Source organism: Cheilinus undulatus, linkage group 16 (genome assembly GCF_018320785.1).
Source record: "Cheilinus undulatus linkage group 16, ASM1832078v1, whole genome shotgun sequence".
Classification (NCBI taxonomy): Eukaryota; Metazoa; Chordata; class Actinopteri; order Labriformes; family Labridae; genus Cheilinus; species Cheilinus undulatus.
The window spans coordinates 13,134,580-13,162,344 of record NC_054880.1 but is presented as its reverse complement, the minus strand read 5'-3'; the positions used below and the strand labels follow the sequence as shown (position 1 = coordinate 13,162,344).

At 37.9% G+C, this 27,765-nt stretch overlaps 1 protein-coding gene across 2 annotated transcripts in view; it reads left to right on the top strand.

Moving 5' to 3' along the window:
- The window catches only part of atp9b (ATPase phospholipid transporting 9B), a 58,621-nt gene extending 34,174 nt beyond the window's left edge, over window positions 1–24,447 (top strand). For both annotated transcript variants that reach the window (XM_041808273.1, XM_041808272.1), the window contains 16 exons: window positions 667–779; window positions 2,917–3,165; window positions 7,242–7,403; window positions 7,621–7,713; window positions 9,566–9,649; window positions 10,349–10,519; window positions 11,052–11,150; window positions 11,256–11,345; window positions 11,709–11,853; window positions 13,987–14,051; window positions 14,481–14,636; window positions 14,841–14,905; window positions 15,955–16,063; window positions 16,455–16,512; window positions 17,387–17,590; window positions 20,238–24,447. In XM_041808273.1, coding sequence (XP_041664207.1) covers window positions 667–779; window positions 2,917–3,165; window positions 7,242–7,403; window positions 7,621–7,713; window positions 9,566–9,649; window positions 10,349–10,519; window positions 11,052–11,150; window positions 11,256–11,345; window positions 11,709–11,853; window positions 13,987–14,051; window positions 14,481–14,636; window positions 14,841–14,905; window positions 15,955–16,063; window positions 16,455–16,512; window positions 17,387–17,590; window positions 20,238–20,374 — 2,000 coding nt within the window. In that variant the 3' untranslated portion in view covers window positions 20,375–24,447. The remainder of the gene's footprint in view (window positions 1–666; window positions 780–2,916; window positions 3,166–7,241; window positions 7,404–7,620; window positions 7,714–9,565; window positions 9,650–10,348; window positions 10,520–11,051; window positions 11,151–11,255; window positions 11,346–11,708; window positions 11,854–13,986; window positions 14,052–14,480; window positions 14,637–14,840; window positions 14,906–15,954; window positions 16,064–16,454; window positions 16,513–17,386; window positions 17,591–20,237) is intronic.
- The last annotated feature ends 3,318 nt before the right edge of the window (window positions 24,448–27,765 follow it).

Genomic DNA, 27,765 nt, shown 5'->3' with positions numbered 1-27,765 from the left:
TGGAAGTAAGATGCCTTTAAATCAAGTGTTTGCTGTATTAGCACTCATTCCAACAAACAACAGCCATTAAAGAAGACCAAAGACATTTTGTTTTATAAATGTTTGAATGTTCTCTCAGTCTTTTGGAGGTAGTGTTGTGTTTTTTTTGTTAGTTAGAGAGGACATGCAGCCCAAACCAAGTTTTTTTTCACAGCACTATATAGGTCCCATGGTGCACTATTAGCAATCCTACAAGAGTGCACTGACACATATATAAGAGTAGCATTTTTCACTGAGAGATGATAAATATCTTCATGTACACTATTTGGGCAAAAGTTTTTGGCAACCTCATAAATGCTCTACAGAATAAATGGGCACAAATTCCCACAGAGACACTCTAAAATCTTGTAGAAAGCCTTCCAAGAAGCATGGAGGCTGTAATAGTTGCAAAAAAATTTGAATACAAATGTATTTGAATACAATGTCATCACAGTACCTGTCAGTGTAATGGTCAGACAGCCAAGTCTATAGTGCATATCTATTTGTTAATGACATTCATTGATATCTGAATGGACCTCCAGAATCCAGTCTCATTGTAGTTGTACATTTGATGCTTTAAGCTGTGATGATATACTCAAAAAGTCAGTTATTTACATCAAACATCTACACTTGTCATTTCATCTGCAGGCACTCTAACACAGAATGAAATGGTTTTTAAGCGACTGCACCTGGGAACAGTTTCCTACGGCACCGACACCATGGATGAGATACAGAGCCACATTATTCAGTCATATGCTCAGGTAAGATTTAACACTGTCCAGTAGGACTGCAAAAAATAAACATATCCATTGTTGGGGAGGGCTTTTGATCACAACAGTGTTACACACCTACAGATAAAACCTTTTTCACATAAAATGCTCTAAGACGGGCAGATAATCAAGTCCTGATGTGTCCCACAGCTTCTTCATTTGAAATTGTCTTCAGTTTACAATGATATCAGTTTTTATTTTTATTTTGTAAAGTAGAGATTTGGAATATAGTTGCAGGGTTTCAACACTAAACTCATGTTTATTGACATAAATTTCTCTTTTTCTTAACAATAGACTGAATGAAATGAAAAAAGTTAATATTATCACTCACAAAATGAAAACTTGTTTTCAGGAGAGTGGTGGATGCTATAAATAAGAGCATTATTTCTTTCCATGTTTTGTTAGAGCTCCATCCTGCCTCTCCCTGTAGATAATTTTAATCCATTTTTATATTTAACTAAGGCTATGTTATTCTAGGAAAGAAGCTTATGTTGTTCATTCATCGTGCAGTGTCCCTTAGCGCCTCCTCATACTGTAAGTGAGTGTTTTCCTCACTGGGTGGCTCAGTTCTGGCTGCAGTCTTGACAGAATGATATTGTTCTTACTCAGCCAGCTCCAAACAGCTGCTCGACTCTGAAACCATCTGCCCCACACCCTTATGTGTAATCTCAGCTAATGAAAAATGACGAGTCTGTGCAGAGCTGCTGAAACAGAGCAGTGGATTTTGACAGTGTTTTGGTTTCTCTACAGCCACAGTGACATAATAGCATGATACTATTTTTTATTAAAAGCATTGTCAGTCTATATTTTAAAAATAATTCCATCCAGATAAGAGAAGTCTTAAATAATTTTTGACATATTAACTGTTAATTAAATAAAACATGGTGACCACAATCATCATGATTTTTACAAAACTGAAAGGAAAAATTCTCAGTGCTAGATTTCATTTTAAGCAGTGAAAAGTAGAAAAAGTTAACATATTTGAATTGTAATCTGAACTTAATTAAAGCAGCAGAAAACAATACAGTAAATGACTATGTACTACAGTAAAAATACATGGAATAACAAATCATATCAGCAAAAATGTTTCAAAATTGACCAACTTATTGATAAATTATTCATAAGTACAGGATAATACCAGTATTATCCTGTACTCCATCTCTCTAGATGATGGCTGATGGTTTCAGTATGCCACCTCATCAATAATAAGCATTCACTTTCTGCTTAACTGCATTGATTACAGTGTGTATGATGGAACATTCAAAAGCCGAGCAATATTGTTTGAGTGTCTTATGCAAAATGCTGCTGATAAATACTGTCAAAAGATCAAAAAGGGTGGTATGAACCCCCTTCTCCCCTGCCACCCATGTGTAATTTAATTCTGTGGGAAACACTTGAAATTAGACTGCCTAATACACTAGTCTCCGCAGCTCTGTAGCATAATAACTCTGCTGTGTGTTCAGTAGCTTCCTCAGGCACTAAATGTGTTCCAACACACAACTTAATGACGTGTTCATTGATCTTTCAGTCCTTCTAGATTAAGATTGTCATCGTGCATCTTCACTGTACTCCCCATCATCCCTGCTCCCAGCCCTGCTGGATTGAAGGTTAATAATAAGCTAAAATCAAATCTTTCAATTGAGCAAATCACCCGTGTCAAACACAGCTGCTGCACTGGGCTTTCCGCCTGCTCGCTTGTCACCATCCAGTTAAACTGATGGTTGGTGTCAAAACCGCAGAACGTATAAAAGAGCCGCAAACCAGATATGACACGATAAAGATGGCGATACACTGCTTGGCCTCGCTGTGTCATCTAGCCTGTAAGGAGGTGTCGGAGTGAGTCAACTGCAAGTGTACCATTACATTTAGATGTCTAATATGAGCATGTATCCTATACTTAACAAAAGTAAATACTTCTGTGTCATTTCTTCAGTAAAATTAATGTTAATGCTGCTTGCCATATTATTAAAAATGTAAATTATGAATACATTTCTCCCCTTTATATTAATATATTTGGCTGAAGTTAACTGTATTCAGCTAATTACTCTGCATAAGACATATAACTAAAACACTGTGATTTCTTAGATTGACAGATCATTGATTATCTTGCTTTCAAACATGAATTCAGGGGACCTCTCAGCCCTCCAGTAGTGCCAGTGGCTCCACTCCATCACGTAAGACCCAGACCTCGGGCCCGAAGGTCCGAAAGAGTGTAAGCAGTCGCATCCACGAGGCAGTGAAGGCCATTGCTCTGTGCCACAACGTCACCCCCGTCTATGAGTCTCACGCCGGTGTAAACGGCGAGACGGAGTCTGCTGAAGCTGACCAGGACTTCAGTGATGACAACAGAACCTACCAGGCCTCCAGCCCTGATGAGGTAAGAGATTAGAACATTTTGTCGCTTAAAAACATAAGATTTATTTACAAAGAGACTTTATTCAATATTCTTTCAATAAGATATTTGGGGTTTATAGCAAGTAAAACAGTTTTAAATGAGTTTAGTGGGGTGAATGCCTTTGACACATCATGAATCATGTCATGAACATGAATGATGACAACAGCCCACCAACTCCACTGTCCAGATGCAGTGTTATTTATAATTTAATTTTAATACATTCCTCATTGTGGATCGATTGATTGTTATTTATTTATGTGTCATGCACAAACATTTTCCCAGGCTTTGCAGATAAAATCTTTTATTAAAATGATTCCTTTTCTGAAGCAGACTCAAGTTTTTTCACAATCATCCAACCTAAAAAAGTTAGCATTAATTGGACACTTTCCTACAGAGTAAATGTCTTAAATCATCTTAAGTTGGACAGTAAACTAGATTATAGAATAACTGTATTGTGTTATTATTGAGGGCTTCTTACTGTAGCATGTTGTCTGGAGTCTCATATGGTTTTGTGTCGTAAATAACCCTGAGATTCCCACCCCTAACTGGAGCCTACATAAACATCCCATTTTAAGAGTTGAATAATATTAGGAACATTGATATATGTATCTTATTTTACAACCCTTGCCCATTTTTGTCTTTTTGTCTGATATTTGGATTAAATCCAGCTATGATTTCAAGTCTGCCTTCCTTGCTTTTGGATGATTATCAGCAGTAAACCCTGTTTTCGCCTTTTTACAGTTTCCTTTCTACATGAATGTTTTATAGGAGATCCTAAATAACCCTGGTTTGTTATGATAGTCTTTTCATGGACCTAAAGTCAGAGGTGATGACCTCTGCATTGATGTTAAGCAGTTTTATAGCTATTATTTGCTTCCTGGTGATTTATCACTTAAACTGAGAAAAAAATGCATAAAAACGGCCCCCAAAGGCATGACTATAGCTTCTTCTTCTCTAGTATTTTCCCTGGGTAACCTAAGAAATGAAAGTTTATATGACTAACTGTACCTCTAAGTCTTTTATATATATTGATTATTTCATATCATCTTAATTTTCCAGTAGAGAAGTCTTAGAAGACTGTTAACAATGGCCTGTTTTGCAAAACTTGGACAATTTCAAATCAGGAATTTTTTGACGTCCCTTTTTTTTTTTTTTTTTGAAATTATTTATGCCAGTAGATTTTTTAAGATAATCACCCATTACATCAAGACAGTTAAAGTAATTTGCTTGAAATGTTGTGAGAATTTGTTATTTTATTTTATTTTTTGAATTTTCACATATTTTTTTAGGTATTTTCTTCCACATTTTTTGAAAATTGCTCATGCTTGGTCTTAACAAGTCCTTGTGGTCATCATCATGACTGCAGCATACCTCTCTCAATGACTGACACCGTTTCTGACTAAAGGCCCCCCGAAACTGACCAACAGCCAAAATGTCTGTTCCAAAACCTGTCCAGTGTTGTATTTTCTGCATTAAAAGGACGCTCAGGAGATTAGTGGACATCATTTTTGGTCAAAACAAATTCCTGTTCACTGACAAGGCTGAGCTTTTTAACTTATCAGGTCCTACTAATCCCAAATAAGTTGAAAAAACTGAAAATACATTCCAAACAAGAGCTCAGGTCTCAGATAGAGATGGAGAGAAGATGAACAATACAGTGGACAGACAATACACAGAAAAACAATAAAAGTCATTGTTACCAATGATGTGAGTCAAGTCTGGAAAAAAATAAATGGCCGTTATTGTTGTAAGTGGTGATAGCTGTTACGTCATCAGGAAAAGTAAGGTTGGCGTTTATGAGGAGTGAAGCAAAAAGAAACTGAAAATAATTAAGAAAGAAGATGAATTAAAAAAAAAAAAGATGAAAATGTTTAACTCAAAAGTGTTTTTCAAGAGGAAAGTGAAAAATCCACATCAGATACTTCACCACCTTTAAGTAATGCAACACAATAAAGCCATCAAAGAAATTACATTTAGAAAGTATGATGATTTAAATAAGTCAGGGATTCAGAGAGTTGTTTGGTTCATTGAAGGGTCATTAATCTTCCAGCAACCACCAAGTTCAAGACTGTTGACATGTTTATCACCCATAAAACCAGAAGCTTCTTACGTCAAACCTCCTTTTAGTCATCAGCAAAAGAAAAGATAAAACGGTGTTGAAAGATAGATTTGAGTTTCCATTGTGCCTCCCTGTCCTCCCACCTGTGTTGATGTATATATTTATTTATAAAATCCTGCTCACTTTGTTCTGTGTCCCCTCTCTTCATTGTCTCACACTGCTCAGATTGATCAATATTTAATTTTCTCTCAGAGGCGATGAGAGGTGGAGGTCTGTGATTGTTGGTCGAGCTCTCCCTTCCCTTTCTACCGTATTCTTTGTTCTCCCTCTGTCCTTTTATTTTCACCTTCCTCTCCTCTCTCTCACTGACTGCTGCCTCAGATCTTGACTACTTCACCTCTGTCACTGATAGTTTGTTTGTCTCTGGCTCTTTGCTCTGCCTCTCTAATGTAATGAGTCGTCATTAATGAGATGAAGTGGGCTGGTTGCTGAGGGCTGGGCAGAGGTCATCTGACCTGCTGGTCTGTCAGGCTGCAAACAGAGTCTTTCTGTAACCTTTGACTCTCGTAATGTAAGACAAGAGCATTTGACTGAAGCCTTTAATGACTGTCGTGTCAGAGAAAGTGGGTGCTTCATCATTTTCAATTAGATGACACAGGCAGAGCAGGAAAGTAGGACAATCGCAGAGGAGGACTGAATCCTAAACTAACAAATACTACTGTTTATTTTCCTCAAGCATAATCATCTACTTTAGTTGCCAAACCATATTTTTTTGAAATTTGATTGTTTGTAGCAAACCCAGCTCATGGAAATAAGGAGCAGTATAAGAAAAATGTCGTCATGTGGCTATTATGTGCACTTCGGACTAGGGACCGAAATGGATTTTTGGGAGCTGATTCTGATATTGGGGAGTAAAAATTCTGATAACTCTTAGGTCAGCTGAATAATTTTTTTACTTATTTTTTAATTGATTGATAAATAAGATAAATAGCTGCCTCTGATCCCTTGAATGTAGTCCGGACACATGTTGCACATTTTACTATCATGAACAGAATACTGTGCATGGACGGTAACATCTGGGAGATAGAGATGCTGTTATTTGTGTGCTGTCTTCTGTTTTGGGTGTTGAAATGTAGTCATGTAAATTACAAGTGAAATCTTGAAGGTTTAAACTTTTCATCCCTAATTGAATTGAATTTAATTGTGTTGGTGTTGTGATGGAGCGCATCAGTTTGAGCTCTTGTATGATAGGAGTATGCAAGAATGAAAAAAAGCACCTTGTATCAAAACTGCTGAGGCCTTAATACTTCCCATAGAGCTGATAAAGTAAGTCAAAGAGAGGTCTGGATCCTCTGCTAATGGTGTATGTGTTCACACACGCCGGGATAATGACACCCAGATGTGTGTTAAGTAAATATAAGCAGCCCTTTTTACGGAGCTCAAAGGGGGACCAGGAGAAATGACGGGGTATTAACAGGAAGTTCCAATTTGTAGGTCAGAGTATAATAACAACCTTTGAGAGAGCAAATTGAAAATGAACCCATTGAGGATTGAGTCGTGTGCAGCTGAACGCTCACTCGGGGGCCGCAGTTCCTGCTGAGGAGAGAAAGAGGAAAGAGAAACAGAAAAACACTTATGAGGAGCTGAATGAAGAGCGCTCAGCAGCTCTGGAAATAAAACAACTCTCTCTTGACTGTCTTTGAACCAACACTGAGATAAGATCCCATCAGCGTATGTTTACAACTGTTTTTGACTTATCCTTGTAAACTCAGTTATTCTTGGTAAGAAAGCTCATACTAAAAATTTAGAAAGAAAACCTTCTTCATAAAGGTTTTTTTATTGTCTTAAGAATCTGTGTTTAGCTGCAGGGATATGTTTCTGGTTGATTTCAAATCATTCAGTTCAGTTGCAAATTTCATTTGGACCAGCTCTCAGGATAAGAAAAAAGCTCAAAACAGTGAAAACTGAGATCAAGTTTCTGTTCATGTGTTGTCCTCAGGTCGAGCTGGTGCGTTGGACACAGAGCGTTGGTCTGACCCTGGTGAACAGAGACCTGACCTCCCTGCAGCTGAGGACTCCCTCTGGACAGATCCTCTCCTTCTACATCCTGCAGATCTTTCCCTTCACCTCCGAGAGCAAGAGGATGGGCATCATTGTCAGGGTGTGTAAACTTCTATACAACTGTATGATGTGTGGATGCTGCTTCCTGTGTGGGTTGTTGCTGCTGAATCATGTTTGATATATTTCACATTGATTTAGAGTCTATGACCTCTTGTTTCTACTGAACTTCACAGATCATCTCTGCTAAAGCTGACATGCAGCTGAATAATAACTCAAGAAATAAAAGGAAATTTATGTTTATTTGAAATTTGATTCAGGAGGAGTCAACGGGAGACATCACTTTCTACATGAAGGGTGCTGATGTTGCGATGGCGAGCATCGTCCAGTATAATGACTGGCTGGAGGAAGAGGTAAAGACTTTAGCTATGTCTAAATATTAAAATTAGTGATGTGGCAAAATGGGAATTAGAGAAAAATGTTCAATTTTATTGACATTGACTATTCTCACTGGTAGCCTCTCAGTAACATCATTAAGATAGTCTAATATAATGAAATGCGGATGAGGTTCTCATAAACATTAGTACAAAAATACTGCTCATAAGGTCATAAACATCAACAAATGTTGTCAAAACCAAAAATCTGCTCCTCTCAAAGTATGAATAAACATACATACAAAAGAAAAACAAAAACGGCTTTCCATTTATGAAACATAATGCAAAAACACTTCTTCATAATCAGATTTTAAAACTCATATCAAACTTAATGTTTTTCTACCATCAGATATTACATGCATGCTCATATACATATATTTACATGACTCATTTTAATAATCACATACCTGGATGACCTATCACACTTAACTCGGCCAAAAGTTTGCAGAAAAAAAGGGAATACCTTAGCACTCGAAACAACCAACAAGTGCCAAGTAATTAAATCTACATCGTAATAAAAGTGTTAGAATAAGTTCATGTGTTTTTTAATTAAAACTTGATAGTAATACTTTTGCCTATAGTTATTAACAGTAAACTTCAGATCATTCATCACTACTGATTTACTCCCAGAAAGAAAAACTAAAGTGGATCACATTACAACTATCTGTCAATGTACATTGAAGAGGTAATTGTACATTTAATAATAATGGGTCCCAGTCACCAGTCTTAAAAAGAAATTATGCAGCTTTTAGGAAAATTTTGATATTCAACAAAGTTTTCTTATCTGTGATTTGTTCTTAAGAACACACCAGACCACTCTGAACCACATCTGAATGTTGATATGCCAATACGAAAGTGTTACAAGAGTAAGAATGATTCATTATTATAAAACTTTGAAAATATCTTTTATCATACCTTCTGATTCTGATGCCATGCTGATAGTATTGTGCATCCCTACACAAAACAAATAAAAATCTTAGTCTCTGAAATGTTAAATCTTTAAGATTATTTGCCAGCCATCCCGCAGTCATGTTGTCTAGTCTCTCGTACAATGAAATAAATCCAGGAGATTTACTATTCATAACATCAGACTAAAGAAATATTTTTTATTATGCAGAATCTAAACTGATGTCTTGATTTTGACATATAATGATAATTTTTCGGTCCAGTGCCCTCTTGTAATCAGGACATTCATGTAGAGATGAGCAGCTGCGTCTACACCCGTTTGGTGGCTGAAGGTCTTGTGTGCGTATGTTCATAATTATATTGGCATTATTGAGTCATTTAGCACTGGGGGCAGCATTTGATTTAATTAGTGACCTACATAAAGTTGTGGTAATTACAGTATGTCATATTCATGAACAATGGTGCTAATGATGTCCTGTTGGCTGTAATATCCCACTGTCAAATCAGCCGGCGCTACGGTTACTCTGCTCGTCAATAACCAATCAACAGGACAGATTCGCCCCATTGGTGTTTCATATCAAAAATAAACCGCCATCCATGCCTTTGTTTTACTGTGTCCTCTGAATTCCTCCCCAGGCCATGTTATTCACTATTGATTTCTTTAGTGTTGGTAACAATATGCTGCTATTGACGGCACTGAACATGGTGTTCTTATACAGCAGCTGCTCCGATAGAACAAATGATCTGCCCTCTTTCTGAATCATATTTGGCTTTGGCAGAAGACATTATTGCAGAATACACACATTTATTTTACAAATTAAAATTCAGCATTAGAAAAATATTTATATTAAAATCCCCCTTGCCAAAATAAATGAATAAAATGTGTATATCTTTGTTTAAAAATATCTTTTCTTACTTCCTTCAGTGTGGAAACATGGCCAGAGAAGGTCTGAGGACGCTGGTAGTGGCGAAGAAGTCTCTGTCCGAGGAGCAGTACCAGGACTTTGAGGTTAGATCTTTCTGTATGCTTTCTCCTACCAGCCTTTGCTTCTTTCTCCTTTAATCCTCCTTCATTGTTATACTGCTGAAATAAGCATTTGAATGTTGTCTTTTCTTGGTGTTTTATTGTAGTAACATGCCCTAATATTTCTCAACACTGTGCCCTAATAGTGTCTCAACACTGACATAACATTTCATTTACAATTTTTGCCTGTTTAACTTGACACGTATACTATAGAAACTCAAATTTGATCAAGTATATTAGTCTAATATGTTCAAAAATATGTTATTGTGCTTCATATTAATCATATTCACCAGGTAAGTCCAGATAAACAATTTACCAGCCCACCTTATCTCCAGTGAAGAACAATCTTAACGTTCAGCATAACAAGACAGTTTGGACAATGCTATGCTTCCAACTTTCTATTCCAACATGACTGTGCCACTGTGCACAAAGCAAGGACTTTAAAAACATGCTTTTAATGAATTTGGTGTGGAAGAACCTGACTGTCCCATCCTGACCTCAACCCCATCAAGCACCTTACTTAATCTCATAAATTCTCTACAGAATGAAAGGGCACAAATTCCCACAGAAACACCCCAAAATCTTAAGGAAAGCCTTCCAAGAAGAGTGGAAACTGTTACAGCTGCAAAAGGGGGGCCAGCTCCATATTAAAGTATATGTATTTGTTCCTCTTTCTCTCCGCAGAGCCGCTACAACCAGGCCAAGCTGAGTATCCATGACCGGGCCCTGAAGGTGGCAGCAGTGGTGGAGAGTCTGGAGAGAGAGATGGAGCTTCTGTGTCTGACAGGTGTGGAAGATCAGCTGCAAGCAGACGTCAGGCCCACGCTGGAGCTGCTCAGGAATGCTGGCATCAAGGTAAGCAAGGATATAAAGCCAGGTTAATGTGGATTAATACTTTTGTCAGAGATGAATACAACCCCAGACACCTCAGAAGCACTTGAAGGTTGGGATTAGAAGAAATGAAATCTGACAGAGATTATTGTAAATCTGTGTCCAGAAAAGCTGATGGTATTCTTTGAAATAATCACAAAATACTTGATAAAAAGATAAGCACTACGTTGAAAGACCCCTATTCTTAATTATGCCCCAGTTGGAAGTTGCATTACCTACCCTTAGCTGCCACTACAATCCAGTCAGCACTTCCACACATTTCCCAAGCTCCAGGTAGTGGCATCGCTGATACTGCCTACCCTACCACAGGGCTCCTCACAGACCTCCAACCCAATAATGGAGGCCGATTAGTGCCAGGACATCACTAGGCCTCCAATTACTACTGTTTTACCCAGTTGGTCCTATGACACCCCAGGAGGCTAGACAGTGCTCTTGCTCGTATATATTGTACCTTTCAAAGCAATAACTGAAATCTTTTCATTTTTCCTCTGCTCAGATCTGGATGCTGACAGGAGACAAGCTCGAAACGGCCACATGCATTGCCAAAAGCTCCCATTTGGTTTCCAGAAACCAAGACATACATGTCTTTAAGCCGGTATATTCCCAATCTCTCCCTGTTTTAAAGTAATAAAGCTCTACTTACTGAGACAACAGAAAGTCTTCATATCCTCACTGACTGAATTATGTTGCTCTTGAGCAGGTCTCAAACAGAGGAGAGGCCCATCTGGAGCTAAACGCCTTCAGAAGGAAACATGACTGTGCTCTGGTCATCTCTGGAGACTCTTTAGAGGTACTACAACACAATACAACATATCACAGCGCACACAGTGACGCATCTTGGTGTAACAGATGATGCTGAAGATAAAGCCAAACATGCAATGAAAGAATAAAAACTCACTCACAGCCAAAACTAATATGATTTAGTTCAAAGAAGGCCCTAAGGGATCTGGAGAGGAAACACATCAAAAAGGCATTTTGTTCATGTCTTTACAAGGCAGAACAATTTGAACTTGTTTTGCAGCAACAGATCAAGTTTTCACACACATCTTCAAAAAGTCCAAGAGAAAAATTGTTAAAAAACAAAGCATCTAAAAACATCAGCATCCATCATGCAGTAGATTGTGTTTGATCACTGTCTCTGTTTGTGTTACAGGTGTGTTTGCGGTATTACGAGCATGAGTTTGTGGAGCTTGCGTGTCAGTGTCCAGCGGTGGTCTGCTGTCGCTGCTCTCCCACTCAAAAGGCCCAGATCGTCACACTCCTCCAGCAGCACACAGCCAACAGAACCTGCGCCATAGGTGTGTGTTAACAGACTCTGTAGTAGCAACATCACAGGCCCTGAAAAGTTTTGTTCATTGAGGCAGCAGTGGAGGGAAAAACGCTGGTTTGGGTTCATCTTAGTCCCTCATGGAGGAAACGTGTAAAACAACTCATTGGACAGGCTAGTTCAAATAGTCATGCAGTGGATAGAAGCTCAGTGAACAAAGATTTGTGACGGGACGGTTCGCTGTTGATGGTTGCAGCTCTCTGAACCAAGCCGTTGAAGCTCAAATGAAGCTGATGATGTTGCTCATCAAGTCACAGACAGCTTGTCACAGTATGTTGCAAGCAAAAATTGTGGAGAGGCTAGAATAAATATTGTTTTGAAATGCTGAAAATAGTAGAATATTTGGTTCAATGTTTTTCCTAACTTTTCACTCAGAAACTTCAGCCTGATAAACACTCCTCTCTGCTCCATAAGCTGTGCATCTAAGCAGGACATGCAGCGCTATACACACCAATATGTGGGAAACTCGAGGCTGAGATAAATATAGCTGTGGAGAATTATTCTCAGCAGATATCTTAGTTATGACCAGACTGAGTAAGCAAAACATTTCTGTGTTTACATGTACCGTGAAGTTTTGCAGCCACCCTATGAAGGTGATGACTAATGAATCAGTAATGAACAGGAATCATACAGCCTGATGGTAGGCATTATCAAGATGATAAAGATCCAGGGAAAAATGTGCAGTACTTTCCCTCTTGTAGAGAGATATATGCGCACTAACTTCAGAAATAAAGTACTTAAAAGTGAGTGAGTGTAAGAGAGGTTTTTATGGATAGAGGCATCATCTCCTTCAGTCCCAGCAGTGTAAACAAGGAGGACTAGAACGTTGCAGAGTTGCCTATTGCAAGCGGTTGCTGGTTTCAGCTTGTCTCATTAAAAATCTTCGGTCTGAGGAGTTGAAATAAGTTACTCATGGCGCTCTTTGTAGTAAACTGAAATATCTCAGCTGTGTCTGCATTGATGTTAAGATGCTGAAGAAGCATTTGGTAAAGATGGTACATGGACATGAGCTTGTACAGTGTGCTTTAGTTCTCAAAGGGCTTTTACGTCACAGGTCACTCTTATCCATTCACACCCATTTGAGTGGAGGATTCTGTGTAGAGTGACCAGCAGTATTAACTCGTCTCATTCATAAGCATCCATAAACATTCACTTACCACTGAAGCAGTAGTGGGAGCTATTTGGATTTAAGTGTCTTGTCCAAGGACTCATGACTGCAGGAGCTGGGACAATTGTTACAGAACAATCAACTGTACAAACTGAGCCACAGTCGTCCCCCACCTACACCACACCTACATTTGAGCTTTACATAGATAAGGTTATCAAAGTTGTAGATACTTTGACAATTATTGATACCACAAGTTTCAAAATTATGCATTCTTTTGTAGTTTAATCAACAGTTTCAAAAATAAAAACTCAAAATAAACTTCAGATCTTTAGTCATACTGTGGTTAACAGTATGACCGAAGAGAGAGAGTTCAGTTCTTCTTGGTGATAATTAACACAAAAATGTACCTTATATTGGGTTTCTAAGACTGAGTTTTGTTGCTTTGGTATGGAAACAGTTGACAATGTTTTTGAGTTTACTAGAATCTTATAGAAGTTTAAATTGTGGTATCATTGCTATTGTAGGTTTTTATTACTGAAAAAATTGCACAAACTTTAAAAGCAAATATATATATGGGGTAAAAAAACGTATGCAGAAATCCATGGAGAGGATCACTGCCTGGACAAAAATGTGCAAGTTTAACATACTCTTTGGATTTGGATGTATTCTGTCAAAAAGCACAGGCTGCTGACAGTTAAAATGTGTAATAATATAGTCTCATAACTTTAAAACAAATTTCTACATGGCATGCTTTTAATCCTTGATAACTCCTTGGAAATGTGTTTTTAAGGTCTACATGAAGATCCAGTCTAAAAAAGGGCATTTTAACTGTTAAAAAGAGTGACCTGGACTACTACTGCTTCTGACACCATGCGTTGCTAATTGTTTCCACAAGATGGCAGTCATATCTTTCCCAGAGAAACAGCATTCAGCTACAAGTACTCTGTCAAGTGATGTACAGCATTTATTTTTAATGTACCTGGTTTTTTATGGCAGGTGATGGAGGAAACGATGTCAGTATGATCCAGGCTGCAGACTGTGGGATTGGAATTGAAGGAAAGGTAAAGACTTTTACAAATTATCTCTTAATTTTCTGGTTCAGTCTTTCACTCAGCTTACTCTTACTACAATCTTGATCCTCCTATTATTCCCACATATATTCAAAACGAGAGGAACTTTCAGAGCAGGAGGACAACTATAAACACTGTACAGACAGATCTTATAATGCTTTATCAGAGCCTTAAAACTTATGGGATACTCTGGCATTACATTTGCTATTATACTGAGCACAAGAAGTAGAAAAAAGTAATTAAATATACAAATACACAAAAGAATACAAATAGAAGATTGGGGTTTTGAAGCAATAAATACTCCCTATGTTAACTGTAAGTTTTAAGATTCTTTTATGAACTGTTTTGAAAATAATCTAGTGATAAAAAGTTGTGCTTTACAACTCTTCAGTAGTGTCTCCTTCTTTTGTGTATAAACAGGAGGGGAAGCAGGCGTCTCTGGCTGCAGATTTCTCCATCACTCAGTTTAAACACATCGGCCGTCTGCTCATGGTTCATGGCAGAAACAGCTACAAGCGCTCTGCGGCGTTGGGTCAGTTTGTCATGCACAGAGGAATGATCATCTCCACCATGCAGGTACTGAAACGCTAACTCTGTAACAAAATATCTGTTTTTCATCAACAGAAGTAATATAAAATAGATAAATATTTTGTTTATTATTATTATTTTGAATTTTTCTAATTTGCCCTGCGGTGGCTTCAAAAAGCTGTTTTCTACGATGTGAACTGGGATATTAATCAGGGACTTAAACTAACTCAGTCTTTTGTTTTCCCCCCTCAGGCCGTCTTCTCCTCTGTCTTTTACTTTGCCTCTGTGCCACTGTACCAGGGCTTCCTCATGGTCGGGTATGCTCCTTTTCATGTCTTGTGTACATTTTGTGAAGCGATTCAAAAATGGAGCATCAGCACATGTTCTGGCAACACTAAGCCTTTTCACACTGTGCATTTTTTAAAGTGTTTTACATTTTGAAAAGACAAAAAGACATCATATCCCTGTAAATCCTTATTTTTGGCCAAACAAAGAGTGTGTGTGTTGCTTCAGGGGTCTACGGTTGTGCATACAGGTTTATATTAGTTTTTTGTATTAGGTCTTTGATTAGACTTTGCAGAGTTTTTTGTAAGTTTGGGTAGTTTTTTATTTTGTTTTATTTCTGCATGGTTCTGTTTTTTATTTAAACTGTGGATGCATGCATATCTGCATACATCAGCAGAAATATCACCATTGCACTGTTATACAGAATAGAATAAATAAACAAATAAATAAACAACACAGACAGATGATGCAGTTTTACTAGGAAAATGCTTTAAAGTCTAAAGAAAAGAATGCAAAGTCGTGCAAAGTATTTGTCCAGTTTTTAGCTTAGTAGGAGAGCTGCAATCTGTGGTATCCACATGCTGACTGTTTGGACTTATTGAGATGACTCCTGAAAAAAGGAAACACACTTTGCTTTGAAAAAAAGGAATTATTTAGAGGCATATGTTGTCTCTATTGAACACATCAGTAGTGGGGTTCTACAGGTAATACAAAGAAGATGCTGGGAATTGTTTACCAGTTCCTTTCTTGTAAATCATCATTCTGTTTACATATGACCAAAACAGACACTTTATCTCCTTAATTTGAAACCAGTGTTTCCTCTTTAAATGCCTACATGTCATTTGTCTTGTCTTTTCCTTGCCCAAGTCTCAAAAATTGCCCTCCTATCCTCTCCTGTCTTACTATCTCTGAAATTGTCTCTTTCCCATCTTCCCCTCCTGTGCCACCTGAATTTGACTTGGAGAAAATAAAACACAACAGCACCACAGCTCTTATTTGTCTGTATATTTGATCACACAAGCATGTAGTTTCATGGCCTTTTGTCAACAATTGATTCTTAACTAAGATTCTCTCTGTGCAGTTATGCCACCATCTACACCATGTTTCCTGTGTTCTCTCTGGTTCTGGATCAAGATGTGAAGCCAGAGATGGCTCTTCTCTACCCAGAGCTTTATAAAGACCTCACTAAGGTACAGTTCCCTAATTTTAATCTTTGTTTTTGTCCTTTTTCTGAGTGCTTACAAATTTCTACACCTTTTATAAAAAAGTGTATTTATAAGAACCATTTTTACTTAAAGCAGTTCAAAGAGCTTAACATTAAAAAAACAAACATCAAGAGCATTCATTGCTTAGAAAAAAAGATGTTAAGAAAAAGTAAGGTATTATTTGTTAAATATATAAAATTAGAATTTGAAAAGAGAGAGAAAAAATGTAATTAGGTCAAAATGAGACATTTATATACACAATACAATAAAACATCTGTTGTTTTTTTTCTTTTTTGCTTTAAAGTATCTTTTTGCTTGAAAGGGCAGGTCTAAAACTGCAGTATGTTGCCCTTATGGATCATATTTTCTTTTTCAGGGACGCTCATTGTCCTTCAAGACTTTCCTTATTTGGGTTTTGATCAGTGTGTATCAAGGTAAGATGCTCTAACATTCTAACAGTCATAGTGGACCTTTGATTCTGTATCTGGCAGGTTAAAGCATCACTTTTATCAGAGTAACCTATGTCTATTAAAAGATCTGTAACCAAAGAGCTGCCTGCTATTGTCAAAGCAGACCTTCAACTACCATTTCATCATTTCTTCTATGTCTAATACCTCGGTCCCAGGCCCCTTCAAACTCCCAGACAGTCTGTTTCTCAGTATCTTAAGTTTCCAACCGCCATCCGCTTTTAACATGCAGTCTTTTGTCCGTCCAGTAAATCGATATTTCTGTAATCGCTAAGCCATGCAGTGTGTGAGAAAGATCTATGTTCCTGCTCGAGCGCAACTTCCTGACAGCTCGAGGTTTTTAATTAAAGGCCAAAAGCAGGCCTGTTAGGGGAAAAAAGGAGCATGAAGACGTATATTAGCCACCAAACCAGCTTAATTTATTACAGAGTGTGCCTCCCAGGAATGCACTGTATGAAGACTGTATGAAAAAGCAATTATGTGATCCGTTAGAGGCGATTAAGCTCAATTAGTGTGGTGTTATGATGAATTGAAAGGTTATCATGATACAGGCGGCGCCCAAAGATGAGTGACTGTCTGGACATTAGAAAATACAACACAGTGGAGCTCATTGTGCATCTCTTACCCTCATAAATAAAGTTATTAAATCAGTCCTTATCTCCAGACAGAATAATCTGTAACTCAGTGGCCTAGATAGCAGGCTTTGGGACACAAAAGAAGGGAAGCATGAAAGAAATGTCATAAGTCTGCTTGCATGGACATTTTCAGAAACACTCCACCTCAAATAAACAAAAATGTCCACATCATCTCTGAAACCGTCACTGTCCCTTGGCGCAACTAGGTGGTATCCTCATGTATGGCGCTTTGGTGCTGTTTGAGTCGGAGTTTGTGCACGTGGTCGCCATCTCCTTTACGGCGCTCATCTTGACGGAGCTGCTGATGGTGGCACTGACCATCCGGACCTGGCACTGGCTCATGGTGGTCGCTGAGTTCTTCAGCCTGGGATGCTACCTAGCATCGCTCGCCTTCCTCAACGAGTACTTTGGTAGGTCTGCAGTTTTTCTTCTTCATGTGTGTTAGTCATGAAAGTGACCAAGTTTGATTTACAAAGTGTCAAACTTTTGACTTCTGTTTATTATCAGCAGCAAACATCTGTGTAATCTAAAGTCAGATAGACACATAATTCAATTCAGTGTTTTTCACTGCGTGTATGTATGAAACATGTTTCTACTTTTGTTTTTATTTACTTTTTATTCAGCCAAGGTAAGTCCTGTTGAGATCAGATATCTTTTTCAAGGGAGACCTGACCAAGAATGGCAGCATGACACAAATTAAAAAAATAAAAGCACTTGAAGTTGCACAGTTCAGAATAAAAGGTAAATACAATGACAAAACATCAGCTAACATGGTTACATTCAGAGAGTTTAATTATTTAAAGGAGTCCAGCTGGCTTGGATCGATGGTGTTTGTGAAATATCTAGATTTAAAATAATAAAAATCTAGATTTTGGCTTGAACTTTTTCCTACTCCCTTCGGTTGAGTACATGACTTTTCCAAAAAATTTGCAGGAGGTGATTGGACGAGCGTTCTGTTTGTCAGATCCAATCAGATTGACAAGACAAAGTGAGGTAGTAGGCATGCAACTAACTAACCTGAGCTGTACAGGCTATCACTGCCCTAGTTTAGGAATGGTGGAGCTTGCTGGTGGCCACAACTCATGCCAAAGTCTATCAGGAGACATGCAAAAACATCCTCTCTGCCAAAAAAAGCTTTTGGTGTGGCTCTTTGCTCTTGTTTTAATTTAAATTTAGAAATGTGGTCACGGTCCAATTAAACTGCCACTTTTCTACAGCTACATCCGAGCTAAATGCTATAGCAGCAGCAGCCATTGTATATACCAGCTCACAGCACAACTCAGCCCTTCCTGTAATGATTGCAAACTCATGCCAAAGCAGGCTGGGGGAAGAGTGAAAACACCTTTACCATCACAAAAAGCTTTCAGCGCTGTTCTTTACTCTTTATTAAGTACAGAAAGTGGTCAAGTTCTGACAAAACTGTTACTACACCATCAAAGCTACAAAGCTACATCAAAGCTAAACGCTACACTGGTGGCAGCCGTTGCTATCAGCTTCCAGTTAAATCAACCCTGCTACCACCTTGTTCTATGTTCATGACACTGATTAGTCCAAACTGTTCTCAGGTTCGGCACAAACATTGTAGACCGGAGCTTTGCACCATGGAGTTGCCCGTTGACAGACGTGGATTCTGGCCAATGCATCTGCTTTGTCATGTAAAAATCATTTTTCAGCTAAATTGCCCAGCCCTGCTGTCTGGTCTATGAAGACTTTGAGCAGAGGCACTCATTTACAGTTTATTACTATAATCAAGAACATGCAAACGATAAACCCTACTAGACTCTTTTAACAGAAAAGAAGAAAAAGAACTTCTGTCTGTTGTAAAATTTGAGTAAAACTTTGAGATTTTTAGTATTCTGAATATGCCCCCCTAAAAAAGTTGTCACAATAGAAAGAAGGTAAAAGAAGATGTCAACGCAATTTTTCAAAAGTCTATTGTAACAAATTTCATGGACAATATTATTTTAGCTTTTCTTAAAAACAAAGAAGATGAAGAAAACTAATGAAAAAAAGTTTCATGGTCAAAAGTTTAAAAAAAATGTTGGTTTTTGTCTGTTAGTAGTTTACATAAAACAACAACAACCTACTTTATGCCACAGGTTGATCAACAGTTGTTTTTCTAATTTTATAAATTAGAAAAGTATATTTAATTTTCCAGAACCAAAGAATATTTCAAATGTTTGACCATGATCATTACCAAAAACAATACCTTTTATTATTGTACAGGGGCAGCAAATCCTCATATTTAAAGATCTGTGATGATCAAATGTTTACAATGTTTTGCTTGAAAATTACTGACGGATGATTGTTTTAGGTTTTTCATTTGTCATGTAGCTCTGACTTTGTGTTTTCACACTGGATGTACCAGGGAACTATCAAACAGCAAAACTCCTACTTTAGAAATCTAGCACTGAATGTACTGAGTACACGGTTTCTAATGGCTGTTTCTCTTCACTTCACCTGCTTTGTGTTAATTTAGATGTCACACTGCCTGACACCTTTTTGTTAGTAGTTCAGCCCTTTTGCTCCTTTGCTTTTATTGCTTCTCTGTCTTTCTCTCTGACTCTCTCTTTTCAATTTTTTTCTCTCTCTTCACTGCAAACCTTTGTCCTTCACTCACTTTATTTCTGCCACTTTTCTTTTGCTTCTGTATGTCGGTCACAGGCATAGGCAGGGTGTCCTTTGGAGCTTTTCTTGGTAGGTGTGCTGTCTGTAAACTCATCTGCTCGTTCCCTGCATAAACCCGTCTTCATCTGTTCTTCTTTTTTCTGGTCTGTTGTGTTAAACTGTCATGATTTGTCTTATGTGTTTGGGTTTCTTTTTGCACTGAAAGGGTGTCCTTTGTGTAATGCCATTCATGTCATTGTCACATTGATTAAAATTGTTATATACATGCCTGATATTCTGTACTGTTTCTTTACTGTCATGTCACTTTTCTCTCTTATTGCCAGTGACATCGTCTCTTGCATGATTTTCTTGAATGCTTGCATTCCTCTAAAATCGCACCCTGAAATGAAGTTGTTTACTGAAGCTGTTTTCTTTGTTTTGCTCCTCCAGACTTGTCATTCATCACGACTTGGCCTTTCCTGTGGAAGGTGTCAGCCATCACGTTGGTCAGCTGTCTTCCTCTCTACATCATTAAATACCTGAAGCGCAAGTTTTCACCTCCGAGCTACTCCAAACTCTCCTCGTGAGCCAGACTCAGATTATCTGGTTTGTTTTGTAGTTCCCTGCTTCTCTGAGCTTTTTCTATTTGCAGCACTTTTTTTACTCGCTGATCCTCAGTGACGGGCAGGAGGAGTACGAAAAACCACTGAGATAACCAGAAAAAGGAAGAAACTTCGAATGACGTCACTAAAACTTGGGATAACTTGAAATAAATGGAGCACATAAAAAAGACTATTAAAGGATGGATTTCAAGAATGGGGAGAGAATAACTGCACTTGGAAGGCCTGAATGAAACACTGGACCCCATTTTGATGGAAAAGGGTCAATCTGCCTTCTTTTGTTTTAAAACTGATCAGCTTCATACGTCATTTTATACACTTCTGATGCATTACTTTCAATGTTGAACTTTTTATATGTGGACTTTTTTAAGTGTTATTTTTTAATCTGGGTATTATGTACAGTTGCTGGTCTGCATCTGTAAACAGTGTTGAGTTGCTTTAAAGGGGAAAAACAATCATGTTTTAGGGTTTTCCTACGTTACTGTAAATAAAGCCTTTACATGCAGCTTTGATTCCTACTGCTGTCAGTGTAAACCTCAAAGCATTGAAATCATTGACTGTATATTTATGTGGACAACAAGCCTCCTCCTTTTGTTGTTGCTTAAAGTGGAGCTAAAATACCTCCATGACACGATGACAGTCGAGACATGTTTCCCAATCTGCTCCCTCCATCCTCCCTGTAAACACTTACACTCCGTTTGTGCGCTCTCACAGATTGCCACAGATTCTAGCCATATCTTATTATCTGCACGCTTTTAAACATATTAACAGCAGTATGATACAGATTTAAAATATAAAAGAACTTAACATTGCTTTCATGATCTAACGTCATATCTTGAAAATGGTTTGTTTTGTGAAGAGTTTTATTTTCACAGGGACTGAATAAATTATCTTCGATTGAATTGAAATTGGGAAATGTTAAACCAAATGCCACCTAATATGTCGTTTTTCTCTCGTATTATATATTTAATGACTGTTGAATATTATTTATGCAGACAACATATCATTTTAGTGATGTGAGATCGTGCTACATTAAGATCTGGTTTCCGTTTCAATGAGAGGAGTTCATCCAAAAGTCTGCTATTGTTTTAAAACCCCCCAGCTTAATCGAGGGAGCCTCGTCCGTGACGCTGGACAGAGCTGGGGTGACGAGGAAATAGTTTGGGAAAAGCCCATGGAGATGCTGGAAGAAATCTGTTCACATTATAATCAAAAGTATTAGTTTAAACAATTCTGAATTGATTCAAATTTCCCATTAGTTGATATTTTTAAACATCATAAAACATATGAATATTTCCAAGCCCGTCCACACACACATTACCATGTATCGCTAAACAGAGTCACAGTCCTACATTCCTTGTCTAAATATTTTAATCTCAAATATTGTCTACAAAATGTACAGAATGGAAATAGCAATGTGAAACTGTTTTTATGTAGAGCTTTCATCTGTGATTTGTCAGATTTAGGCAACAGCAGAAAAACTTACACTTCTAAAATGTGGCAAAAAAAAGGATCTGGCTCTCTTCGTAATCTTCATTTTACACAATTTAATGTTTTTGGCTTAGGAATTGTGATGTGTGGTGAAGATTTGTTAGCCCTACATTTTCTTGGCAAGACATCTCAACTTGGCCATACTTCTGTTGCTGTGCTAAAGTATTGCATCGACTTTATTTAGCCTTGCCATGCCTCCCCTCTGTGTCAGAGCTTTGGGCCCTCTTAAGCTGGCCGGGAGCCTGTCTCAGCTGTCATTGGACGAGAGGCGGGGTACACCCTGGACTGGTCGCCAGTCAATCACAGGTCACTGCTCCCTACTGCTCCCTCTGTCAGCTCACACTCACACAGTGAGAGAACCACGAGCAGAATCCTTAACTGTGGGGCATTTACAATGCCCCCCGCCCCAATAATTAAGAAAAATAAAAACAGCAGGAAATACCCTCCCAGCTTCACAGATGGCAATGGCAATTTGGGCATGATAGAGGGAAAAACAGCGAGAGAGCTCGGGAGTGATAGTGAACTGACTTTAAACTCACTTTGTCAGACTTTTCCAAAGTGAACTCCATAGATTTCTGTTGCAGTCCGCTCTGACTTCACTCACATACTGTGAGCACTCAGGTCGTGCCCGACCATCAGATCGTATAGTTTGAGGATAAAAATCATGTGTGATGGTCCTGCGTTGTAAGCGATTGAAATCACAGTGTATGCCTGGCTTTAGGAATCACTGTTTATTCATCCTAAATATATTTTCAACAACGGTTAGTATTAGCACAGCAAACCCCACTCATTGATACTTCTTTCTGATCACTGTCAAACTTCATAGTTGTTGCAGGAGATGTGTTGCCCTGACTCCTTAGTATTTGCAGCGCTAGCTCTCAGCAGCAGTAATGTTAACATGGCTGTGTCTGGCTTACTGATGTACCACCTATGTCTTAGAAGCTGTGAGACTCTCGTCCGTTTTTCACAAAAGAAAAGGGTTATGATGTGTTTTGGAGTCTACAATTATTGAAGACCTGTAGTCTTTTGCACTTCTATGTTGGCTTCATTTTTCTGTATTTGAGGTTGCTGCTCTCAATCACCACAGGAAAATTGGGCAAGACAATCTTTAGATCTGTCAAATAATCAGGCATTGCTGACTTTGGTTGGATGGGGGGGGGGGGGGTCGGGCACAATTGCCTTGTGTTGTGTACCTTTCTCAGTCATGTTGAGAACACTGTAAGGAGTGTAATTTGTCAACAGAGCTGTCAATCATGACGTTACATTCACTCTTTTTGCATCAAATAAATAAATAAAAGCTGGGCATGAATCAGCATCCTAATTAACCAGACAAGACTTTCACTTTAACGTTGTCCCTATGTCCCATCTGATAACATGGTGAAAGCAGGCTTTGTAACCTCCAGTGTACTGCAGCCAGTTAGCAGTGGAAGCGCTGAATCTTTTGGCCTCACTCCCTGGCGGCCGTAGCTCTGTCCATCTTTATATACAGTCTCTGATTTGAATCTTAAAGAAACGTGCATTACTAAAACTTTCCTATGACAGTCACGAAGAAAATGCTGGAACTTGCTACAAACAAATTTTCTGTGTATTTGCTGCTCAAGTTTCTAAGTCAACCATAACTTTGTGGTATAAAACCAGCACTCCATTGCAACATAACACATCGTATTGTCTGCATATTTGGCCTTTATTATTCTTCATAATTTGACTATGTCTGTCGATGGCCATCAGTCCTCTTGTGAGGACCTGGCAGCTCATGTTGTGCCTCATTATGATGTATATTAATGTGCTGACGCTGCATCTTCACGGCATTGGATGTTAAACAATCAGAGGTTTTTATGAGCGTTTGTTTTTGTTACCTCTGAAACCAGATGTAGCGCTTGAATCCTGCTGCTCTTTTCTGATTTCTTTAATGGTGAAAGTTAAAAAGTCACAAGAAGGAGCCTGAATCTCAGTCTGCTGTGTAGTTTAAGGCCTTTGTTGACAATATGACTCCCATGGGCCTCCTTGTGACTTTGGCCTGTAGCGGACCTTAATTTGAAGGGGGAATGAGTTTTATCATTCACTCTGTGTATTCTAAGTGTTCAGAGTGTTTTAAGCACAGTATCAGAAGGTGAATTTGAGCATGTTAAGTGAAGTAAACAGGAAGTAGTTTATTGATGTTGATCAGTCAGATTTTTGCTGAATCATTATTGAGTTAAACTCAGGTTAATCATTCCCTAATAAAGTATTGTATTATTTAATTAGTTTAATTATTGGGAACAGAGGTGTAAAATTTAGCTACGCTACCAGAAAAACACAAATAGATGGATGTGGTCTTTAGGGAAAGAGAGACTTTGATGCATTTAGGGTTTAAATTTTCTGATTCCCAAGAAGAAAAACTCCAGATGTTGATTCCTGTGTTTCCTGTTGGGATCTTTGTTCTGTATGTGTGATGTTGTTTCAACTTTTCTTTCTTGTGAACTTGCTTTCCATGTCCTACACTGCGATTTCTAACAATGTCTGTTATTTATAGTATTGTTATTGAATGATGATTAATAAAAGGAACATCAGATGCCAAAGACGTGTGAGGTCTGTTACATAAGAATGAGTAGGAGCCCAAACAACCCAACGAAAAACCAGGATGATTAATTCTTCAAAAACTTGTCTAGCATTCAGCTCTACAGCTTGTCCATTTCAGGGTGCTAAAAGCTGACTTCAGCTGTCATTAGGTAAGCGGTGGGGTACACCCTGGACTGGTCTCCGGTCAATCAGGGACAAACTGAGAGGAACCCTCAGACTCCCACCTATGGGCAATTTAGAGTCACCAGTTGTCCTAAACAGCATGCCTTTTGGATTGTAGTAGGAGGCTGGAGAAAACCCACACATGCACAGAGGAACATACATCCAAGAAACACACCAAGACAAACTAGATGATATTACACTAAATATGCTATTAATAGTACCAACCGTGATCCTACCACTGTAACTCAACACTGTAATAACTTGTTTCATGGACCAGAACTTTCCTCATGTGACCACTAGATGGAGACAGAGACTGAACACAGGTTTTGTGTGAAGTAAAACTGTAGCAGTCACATGATCAGTTCACTTCTGATCTTCAGAGATTTTGCCTGAAGCAGAGTTGATTAAATGTCACTGCTCAGATTTTTAAACCTCAGATTCACCTTACCAAGCTTCATAAGTCTTGACCTCTGTTTACACTGCTGTAGAATAACTATTTCAAAAAATTGATCTATTTAAGGTTTCAGACTTTTAGAATCTAAAATCAGTGTTGACTCATAAATAAATAACTTTTCTTCATAATGCCACTTAAAGCATGTAAATAATAAAATACATATTTGTTTTAAGTCCTATCATTTTTAAACCCGAACAAAGAGGTTTTTTTGTACAAGTTTCATCATTAACCACATATTCTTTTTGTTTGTTTGGTGTGGATAAATCATTTTCACATGCCACAGGAGAAGGAGAAGGTAGTAGAGGAAGACTCTCCTGTTGATATTGAGCAACATGAACGTTTACTGTGTGCAGTAAAAAGTTTGAGTGTTAAAGACAAGAGGGAGAAGTAGACATGATTCAGGACGAAACACAGCGACATCACAACAGGAAGATAAAGAGACAAATAATTCAGATGGAACAGAAATACTACTGGATGTCAAACTCCCAACAGGGCCTTCAGTGTTGTTTTAACTGATTCTGTGTTAACTATTTTTAATCTAATATAAAGCCAACATGTTCATCTGTGGGCTGTATGTGTATAAAATGTTGAAATAATCAATAAAAATTAAAATCCCAGAAAAAAAAGATAAAAAATTTGAGTGTTGAGGTTTTTATCTGATGGAGGCTACGGAAGAAAAATAGACGTGCATCATGTTCCTCACAGGAAAAAAACACTTGCACAGCCTGTTGATAAAAACACTCCTTATACTTCGAAAACTAGAAACATAAAAAATGACCTTACCAAGTTTTATAAGACTTAAATTACAGTCATGGACCAAAGTATTGGCACCTCTGGAGTTTTTCCAGAAAATACACCATTTCTCCCAGAACTTGTTGCAATTACAGATGTTTTTACATATTTACAGTTTAAATGAGCATCACATGCTTGAAATTAAATGATTTACCCACAGTTTTAAAAAGGTGCCAATAGTTTTGTCCGGCCCATTTTTTTAGTTTTGTGTAAAACTGTGTAATTTTTAGTTTTTTTTTCCTTCTGGTTTTTTTTTTGTGTTGTTCCAATGCACATAAAGGAAATAAACATGTATACCAAAAACGTGATATTGCAACAATTTCTGGAAAAATTCCAGGGGTGCCAATACTTTCGTCCATGACTGAATGCTCACTGTAGAATATGTATCTGTATCGGATCCGTTTATGATTTCAGACTTTCAGAATTTTAGCAGCTGTTTTGGTATCACAGGGTAGAGTCGGCCATGTAAAATAAATTCACTAGAAACATTACAATTTCTATTAAGACACCAAATTAAAACATTCCCTGGAAAAAACTGTAAAATACCAAAAAGTTCATTATCCTTTTATATCTAAAAAGATAATTAAAAATAAGTACAATTCACTGAAAATGGAAAACTTAAAATAAAAGCCAATTTCACAAAAAGAAGGCAGCTTCACTGAAAACACAATAAAACAATTAAAAAGTTGCATCCTCAAAAATGGCTTCCTAAATATGTCAAATTCACTGAAACACCCTCACAATGAAAGACCTAAAGCTGCCACCTGGCTGTTATGTCTCTGTCTGCTATACAGTCAGTGGACATGTTAGAAAGAAAAGAGGCAATGGTGGTTTTTAAGTCTCATACCTAAAAAATTTAGTCGGTCCGTATTTGATTTGGAATGAACATTTGTGCAAACTTTGAAGAAAATTCCTCAAATTGCTTTTTGATATTGAATCCAGAGGAATTGCCTGGACTGAAGAGCAGTGAAAAAAAAGACTAACATACTTTTTAACCTTTGTTCAGCCAGGAAAAATCTCAATGAGGTTAACAAAAAAAATATCAAGGCAGACAGAAGGATAGTTAATTTCTGACAACAACAAGCAGCCATACACTCACAAAAACATCAAAATACAAGAAACATAATTGCACTTTTTGTAAATGGGTAAAAATATGAAAGAACTTGCATAACAAATGCCACTGGCCCTGAATCCCTCTAGTTTAAAAAGCAAGTCAAAACCACCGAAAATGCTAATAAAAATAAATCCGATTTGCAAAAAATTATAAGAACTATAAAATAAAAAAGTCAAATTTCATATGTTTTTATAAACTTTTCAAGCTTTTTTAACTTATGAATAACTGATTTTACTTAAATTATTTTAATAGAGCCACTGATTTGTCCATGTTTTTCTTTTCAAAGAATCCAGATCTTTAAATAGCATGCCATGTTAGCATACATAATAAAAAACACAGATTGAAAATTGTTTGTAGCAAAAGTCAGTCAAGTATCTCTGAGTGATGTTGCGTTCACATGCCCACACTGGAAGCTCTGATGTCTGCAGTAAAGGCCGCTGCGTCGTGCTGTGTAATCAGAGGCAGCTACAGCAAACAGACAATGTGTTATCAATTGAGCTTGCCGAGCAGGAAGTGGTTTGTGGATGGAGGGTGACCCAGTGATGGATGTGATGGTCTGATGGCTTTTACATGATAGAGCCATTCTCTTTCATCTGCTTGTTTTCTCTTTAAGGCTGCTCGTCCACAGCACCGAGGGATGTCTGCGTTCATCCCAACATCGGATTTAACCGTTCCTAAAGCCTGTGGAAGATGTTTGTGGTGTGTTTTCCAAACCAGCTGCAGTTAATGTGCTGCATGAGGAGCTGTGATGGAGCGGCTAATGTTCATGTGACTAATGATTTATTG